At 38.0% G+C, this 7,667-nt stretch overlaps 2 protein-coding genes across 2 annotated transcripts; one reads left to right on the plus strand and one right to left on the minus strand.

Moving 5' to 3' along the window:
- Window positions 1-136: 136 nt before the first annotated feature.
- LOC134749851 (protein adenylyltransferase SelO-like) lies at window positions 137-5,055 on the minus strand. The gene is made up of 12 exons (XM_063684850.1): window positions 4,824-5,055; window positions 4,598-4,761; window positions 4,261-4,341; window positions 3,971-4,134; window positions 3,361-3,533; window positions 2,947-3,046; window positions 2,588-2,748; window positions 1,885-2,006; window positions 1,669-1,798; window positions 1,278-1,404; window positions 940-1,073; window positions 137-323 (listed from the first exon to the last, which is right to left on the minus strand). The coding sequence occupies exons 1-12, from the start codon at window positions 4,965-4,967 to the stop codon at window positions 201-203; spliced, it is 1,623 nt and encodes a 540-aa protein (XP_063540920.1). The 5' UTR covers window positions 4,968-5,055; the 3' UTR covers window positions 137-200.
- A 587-nt stretch (window positions 5,056-5,642) lies between these two features.
- LOC134749922 (dolichyl pyrophosphate Man9GlcNAc2 alpha-1,3-glucosyltransferase) lies at window positions 5,643-7,417 on the plus strand. Its single transcript, XM_063684941.1, has one exon. The coding sequence runs from the start codon at window positions 5,755-5,757 to the stop codon at window positions 7,354-7,356; it is 1,602 nt and encodes a 533-aa protein (XP_063541011.1). The 5' UTR covers window positions 5,643-5,754; the 3' UTR covers window positions 7,357-7,417.
- Window positions 7,418-7,667: the final 250 nt, after the last annotated feature.

The raw sequence follows: 7,667 nt of genomic DNA on the forward strand, positions 1-7,667 counted from the left end.
CATCCAATGGATGTCAAATTGGAACTGGCGTGGTAAATACAAGGGGTTTTCAAATTAGCATTTAATTTATTATTAATACAACAGATTGAGATTCAACTATAAGTTAAACTGAATTAACAATTCATGTATCATAATACAAGTACCATTATAATAAAACATATCCCATTCTTTGCTATTACAGCAGCAAAATATTGTTTTCCTTAAGTAGAACAGCTTATTTTGAGGGCGTATGCCCACTGTGGTGGTTGCGATGCAAACCCTCGAGCCTCGGCTTCCGGCTGTACATCATAAGGAAGACGCATGACATCCAATAGAAAACGCGCCTGAAACAAACCAAATACCTAAAGTTGACTGTAGTTAGTAATGAAATAGTTGACCCACCCCCCCATGCAAACACATTTCTATGCAGGGGGGGGGGGGGTCACTTATCTCTGTAGCTGACTGTACTTATGTAAGGTAAGGCGAGAGCTACGGATATACCTAACCGATTTGAGTCAAGTGAGTGTATGCCCTGCAGCAGTGGGACATATTGTACGTATAGGTTGGTGGTTGGTGATGATATGATGACGATTTTATGTAATATTCAGCTAACGAGCAGACGAGCCACCTGATGGGAAGCGATCGTCGTCACTCATGGACATAAGCAACATCAACCGACTTGAGACTCTTGAGAATCCTAACTACTCGCATGTCCAATTGTCCACACAGTGGCGTAGAGTGAATTAATCTAGCCGTGGACGAAACAGCATCAGGCCCTTTTCATTCAATGTGTAAATACATTGGGAAATCCCAAGGTAATAAAAAGAGTTCCTTCCTTCCTTCCTCCCGCAGGCCCCCTATGCAGTACAAGGCCATCGGCGAGGGAACGCTTCGCCCATCCCATAGGTAACTTGACCACATACTCCATGACGACAATACAGAAACAAATGAAAAAAATACCTTTCGGAAGTCATTCTTTTCAGCATCGTTTACTGCTTCCTGCAGCAACCAGTTCCGCGGCACATACGCTGGATTCACATTGAGCATGCGTCTGCGACGCTCGTCTTCGAAAACTCCAACAGTGCTCGCGTCAACTGAGGGTTAAAAAATTAATCATGAAATTACACTACGTTGGAGTTTTGAACTTACCTATACCTATAGAGGAGTATCGGTTTACCAACTAACCTACTGATCCTTAGCTTACTCGATAGGTGACTAATATTTCCTTCAAGTTTTAAGAAACATTAACTGGTTATGTAATATGTAAGACAGACATCTTAGCTTGGTCTAACTCTAACCTGCTTCCTTATCCAGTCTTTCACGGTATTGGTCCAACCAGCAGCCCCACGAAGCATGCGAGGACAAGCGTTTCAGTGACCATTTCTCATTCAGTTTGGTTTCGTTTACCATTTCGTTAGGTTCCAACTGCAAAATAAAAATAATATTTTAAGTTCAAAATCCAAACAACAATACAAATTAAAAATATCTAGAATCAGGAAGGTACATTAAGTAAACTATATGTTTGTAAATTGAATGTTTAAATGTAAACTATTGTAGTTGTTTTATTTTGTTATTTAAGTGTAAGTTTGCTGCGCCCTTGCTGGGTCTATGTATATTATGTAATATGTTCGCAATTAATGCTTATGTCTTGTCTTAAGATCAGATGAGATGTATTTTGGTTGATCTGACCTCTGCAAGTTGCCTGAATGTAGCCGTGAAGTCAGCTCCAGTTTTCTGCATCATATCAAGTAATTTTTCGATTAGTTGCTCATCTCCCCATTTTTCTTCTTTCAAACCAATTTTCAAAAGGAAAGTTTCCCTAAAAATTAACATAACAATACTATGTAGTATAGATAGTAGTTAGTTAACTTCTATTTTTTTTTTTTTTTGTGGTTAAGTTCTTACAGTATTTTGTTCTTGCAGTATGTATCCAATGTTTTCAATATATGCGCCATGTGAACTTGCTGAGAAGAAGTCAACAGTGGCTTCAGTGCATTTGCCAGCTGTCCAACATTCCACACAACTACCTAAGAGCAAAACATTATTTCAGTAAGCGCTCTTGACTAAATTAAGTTATGCATAAACTCCGTTACGAATTATTGTTTATTTAGTAGGCTTAAGTCTAAACTATCCGTAGGTACCTATGCCAAAAGTAAAGTTTTCATTCAGCAAATAGGCAACAACGGCACTTATACACGCGTCAACACGAAATTTACATACAATTAAAAGAAAACAGCAACAATTAAAAAATATACAACTGCAAATATCAATTCAAACTAAAGTATTACTTATAATAGGGTAAGATTAATAATTTAATAATGTAAACATCCAAAGAAAGGAAAAGTGACCCTGCCTGTGAAGCTGATGGTCCGGTTTCGAATCCCGGTAAGGGCATTTATTGTGTGATGAACATAAATATTTGTACCTGAGTCATGGGTGTTTTCTATGTATATAAAGTATATATTTATCTATATAAGTATGTATATCGTCATAGTAGGTACAAGCTTTGCTTAGTTTGGGGCTAGGTTGATCTGTGTAAGATGTCCCCTAATATTTATTTATTTAAGTATAATGTAAGCTAAGCAGGAAAGGAAGCAAGAATCCATACGTCAGGTTGTTTAGCCAGTGAATATCTTCCCTCGCCATCAGAGCAGTTGGCCACAAAGCCACCGTCGTACGAGTCAACAAAGCCGAATGGACCGTAGTCTAATGTGATGCCCAGGATACTCATGTTATCCGTGTTTAGGAGGCCGTGGGTGAAACCAAAGCCTAGAAAATAAAATTGGAAGACGATTTTATTCGAATTAATATTTTTTGTCCATCTTTTTTCTTGATTTTTTAAAAAAACCTTGAGTTTATAATAATTGCTTATGCCCTGCAAACGCATTTCGCACGTTGACCTCACCAAAACTCAAATTATTAATTACAGAGGGTTCCGAGCGAACTATATTAATTGATTAAAGTCACCTTGCCATTTTGCCACAAGGTCCAACGTCCGATGAGCAACTTCGGAGAACAGCCTTATGAAACGATTCTCGTCCGAGAGCTGAATATCTGGAAAATGCTCCTAAAAAATAAAGTAACTATGTAGGTAAGTATATAAAAAAAATCTAGTTATCCGGGTTGAGATCAGACGACAATTGCTACCTATCGACAAAAAACTAGAGCCTGTGACAATTCTTGGGATTATGCTGAGCCGAGCAGACCCCATGCTGCCTTAGATGGCCATCGCAAACGCTGGGACAATAATAAGAAAATTATGACCAGCTATTACTATTAAATAATCCTCACGTCAAAAAATTATTACGTATAAGGCGATTAAGAGTGGTGATCAATTTCGATATTAGAGATATGGAATAAAATAAGTCTTTAATAAATAACCTTTATAATAAAGTCAGCGAGCTGTCTCAGTACAGCGAGTTCCCCAGTCCTCGCCAGGATTTCCAGCGAACCAAAGCGGAACCAGCACTCGGCAAGACGGAGCAGAATGGCAGCGCGCTCGCGACCAGGATTGCCGGTGAAATACACGTCTCGGACCACTGCTTCGTCACTTACTACAATAAAGTTCAAATTGTTTGCTTAAGTTATCTAGTTGCTTTTCTCGGTAGTCAATTTAAATGATACTTTCTTTCTCTCTTAAAAAAGGGCGTGATTGCGCTATTACCAAAAGAAGCCACGGCCCGGGTGACATAAGCCGAACGTTGGAGACAGTTTTGGGGGGCTATATGGGGCGGCAAATATTTTAAGGTCCAGGATGCTATAATCGCAACTGTTAAAAACTTGTGTCTATACTGTCTACATAGCCCATTAGGACGAAACTGGGGAATATGCGACGCAAGAATAATGGCTAAAAATTATAAAAGCCTTGTTTGTTTGCATTAGATTCTATCATCGCATGACTTGTCAATAAAATTAAAGCGAGGATATTACACAAATGTTGTTAATAGAGTAGAAAATCCAAGAAAAGCGTTACCGTCAAACAATACTTTACCAACAAGCCCCGCCGCTCTCACAGTAGGTATGCCTAAGAAATGGCAAGCTTCACAAGCAATCATCTCCCTCAAAGCGGACCTGAGAACTGCTCGACCATCATGCATTCGCGAATATGGTGTTAGTCCAGATCCTTTTAACTGTAGCTGCCAACGTTCACCGAGTCTATACAAATAAATACAAGCTATGAACCACAATATCACACTTGAAATCGTATCACATAAGGGAAAAGCTAGGTATAGAACACAGGCGCCAAATTTTCACTAGAAGAGTCAGAAGAATGTAGCTTACCTATTTATGTATTCTCCAAGGATATGCGCTCTTCCATCCCCTAACTGACCAACCCACATTCCATACTGGTGGCCTCCATATCTAAAAACAAAACACCCTATTATACAATACATTTTTTTTATTTCCATTACTTTGGTCCCATTTTCGCATCCATAATATATAATAATTTTATATAATTCACCGTAATTTTTGTTCCAATTTCGCATCCAACTTAACATACCTAGTATAGTAGTCGCTTCTTGTATGTTTTATAGATTAATTAAGTTTAAAGTAATGCAGTAAAAGTTATATTCGAGAAACACAATAGCGCTACGCTATGGATTGGATAAATATTCACCGATGAGCGACGGGCAAGGCGCCGTACGGCAACTTCCGACCGGCAATAAACTCAGCAAACTCCTCCCGATTAGCAATATCCGGATCCATATCCAGAATACTGATTAGCGCATCCTCTGAGACGCACACTAGTTGTATGTTGCGTTCTAGCGGACACGGTGTAACCTACAAAAAACAGTTCCTTTGCAATAAAAACTTAAATATAACACTATATAATTCTTACTAACCTCAGAAAAAACAACATTCTTTATATTAGAACAAATTTGATCATTGTTTTCGTCAATCGGCAATAATATGTATTTTGGATATTGGTTGAATCTCCATTCAGTTAAATTTTTCTTTAACACTGTTAATTCTCCTTCCATCTTCATTGTAAAACAATTTTAGATTATCAGAAATGGGAAAGAGTGGGAATGAGCCAGAAGAATCAGTTCGAAAGACTTATTTTATTTTAAATTTGTCCGCCATGCGCCTTTGTCATAGTCTATGGTAGGTCAAGGATGGGTTGCCATGTGTCTCCTACTTCGATTTACTAAATTTATTTGATTCAATATTTTCTGATTTGTTAATATTCTAAAATAAATAACATCTGTTTTTATAATAAATAGTACATAATGAATTATATTACAATTTATTTTTCAAGGTCATGGTCATGGCTACGCAACAGAATTGCGTTAATCCTACGTAACGTGATCTTTGACCGACAACAAAGGCAATTGGAAATTAGTCGGATTTTAGCCTGCGGAAGTCGTCCGGTGTGAAATTCGTCCGATCCAGTCAATCGTCCGCAATTCAAGTTCACTTTCTCGTGCCACTTTCTCATTTCACTTTCGAAAAAAACACTAAATACTGTATCAGTTCGGGTTTGGTATCCGCGTTGTATATTCAGGCGCGCGGTGTAATATTATTATTGTGATCAGTGGATGAGTTTTAAGTAACCATTTTTGCGATTTATGGACTTTCATTGACGAATATGGTGTATACGGAAGGATATTTGAAGGAAAAGCTGACCAAGGAATTGGACGCCGTTCACGTCGTAAGTACTGTCAAATTTTCTAGCTGTCGTGTTGTCACGAAAATCATTAAATTTAAGGTTTTAAACAATTTAAAAGTTTTATTCTTAATAAATGAAACGTTAGATAATTAGTGATAGCAGCGATGGGTAGAGTAAGAGCGGATCCCGATAGGTTTACAGTGACGAAAGATGCACTGTTGCCAGGCGTGTTTTTCGCTCTACTTGTTCGGTGGTGTGTAGCTTCCTACCCTTACTCTGGATACAAGAAGCCGCCAATGTACGGCGATTATGAAGCTCAGAGACACTGGCAGGAGATAACCGTGCACACGCCGGCAGCGACGTGGTACTTTAACACGACCCAGAATGACCTTCAGTACTGGGGGTTGGACTACCCGCCTCTAACGGCGTACCATAGCTTGTTGATGGGGAAGGTAGCAGACTGGATTGATCCGGAATCTGTGCGCCTGTTCGCGTCGAGAGGTTATGAGTCTGAATCGCACAAAACATTCATGAGATGGACTGTTTTCTTGAGTGATGTTTACTTCTATGTGTCTGCTGTGTTAGTGATATGTATAGACGGTGAACGCGTGAAGCCTAAAGAGGTTGTTAATGTATTCAAACGGACTGACTTATCTACCATCTTATTCTTATTGTATCCGGGTTTGATTCTTATAGACCATGGCCATTTCCAATACAACTGTGTATCTTTAGGTTTATTTTTATGGGCCACATTTTATATAATAGCCATAGAGAATGATGTTTTAGCAACTATTTTCTTTGTCCTAGCTCTAAACTATAAGCAAATGGAATTGTATCATGCATTGCCGTTTTTCTTTTATTTGTTACGTAAAATATTTATAGAACTGCCACACAGGAGTAGAACAGCTCATCTTGTGCACCGTTTCAACAAGCTAGCTATCTCGGTGATTGCTACTTTTATTATCATCTGGTATCCGTTTTTTGGGTCATGGGAGAATATTTTCCAACTTGTCCGAAGACTGTTCCCTCTTAGCCGAGGAGTTTTTGAAGATAAAGTGTCAAATGTATGGTGTGTTATCAATGTGTTTATTAAACTAAAGACTTACTATTCAAATGAAGAAATGGCAAAGACTTGCCTTATAACTACAGCGTCAGCAGCGCTTCCATCTTGCATAGATTTATTCTTCCGAATGAACAGAAAGAAATTTGTCCTTTGCCTTATCAATGTATCATTAGCCTTCTTTCTATTTTCATTCCAAGTTCATGAGAAAACCATTTTGCTAGCAGCCATTCCTGTTGCCATTCATTTTCCTGAAGACCCGTTCATGTGTTTCTGGTTCCTACTTGTGTCTACATTTAGCATGCTTCCTCTTCTGTTAAAAGACGGGTTGCTGCTACCATTCATTGCTACAAATATAATTTATGTTAGCTTCTATAGTATAACATTGAAGCTAGCAATGCCTAATGCTGGTTTTTTTACTTTCTTTAACGCTAAAAAGGTTTATAAAGCGGTACAACCTGAAAAAATGGAAAACTCGGTCCTACTTAAACTCCTCAGCGTCAATTTCTTGTTCTCCGTTCTAGGAATGATAGTTTTAACCGCTGCCTCAGTTTATGTTGCTCCGCCGCCTCAGTTCCCAGATTTATTCCCGTTGCTTATTTCTGTATATTCCTGTTCTCATTTCTTGTTATTCTTTTTCTACTTCTATTACACACAGTTCCATTTGCCAACATGTTTGCCAACAACTGTTAAAGTTAAGAAGTAATGTAATGTAGTACTTAATTTTTAACATTCCATTTTAACTAGAGTAAATGCTTCAAGTTTTATTTAGTGTTTTATTACTGGTACATATCATTTGGTAGTTTTACCGATAAAATGCTTGAACTGATAGTATTGTAATGTCTAAACAACATTATTTGAGATTTTTTTTTAAGAAAAAAACAACACGTATTCATCTTTACAAATTCAGGTTAATCATACACAATACATTGGGGCATTTTCTATGAAAAGGGACCTTATTGTCGACGGCGCTTACGCCGCACGCATTGTATTTAAATCGGAGCATTGTTAATAACG

Source organism: Cydia strobilella, chromosome 19, assembly GCF_947568885.1.
Source record: "Cydia strobilella chromosome 19, ilCydStro3.1, whole genome shotgun sequence".
Lineage (NCBI taxonomy): Eukaryota > Metazoa > Arthropoda > Insecta > Lepidoptera > Tortricidae > Cydia > Cydia strobilella.

Excerpts from the sequence above, each read along its gene's own strand:
- LOC134749851 (XM_063684850.1), bottom strand. The coding sequence starts at position 4,967 with ATGAAGATGGAAGGAGAATTAACAGTGTTAAAGAAAAATTTAACTGAA. Across the intron at positions 3,047-3,360 it reads TCGCTGACTTTATTATAAAG|GAGCATTTTCCAGATATTCA; the intron begins GTTATTTATTAA and ends TTTATTTTTTAG. Across the intron at positions 1,405-1,668 it reads CATTCAGGCAACTTGCAGAG|TTGGAACCTAACGAAATGGT; the intron begins GTCAGATCAACC and ends TTTATTTTGCAG.
- LOC134749922 (XM_063684941.1), top strand. The coding sequence starts at position 5,755 with ATGGGTAGAGTAAGAGCGGATCCCGATAGGTTTACAGTGACGAAAGAT.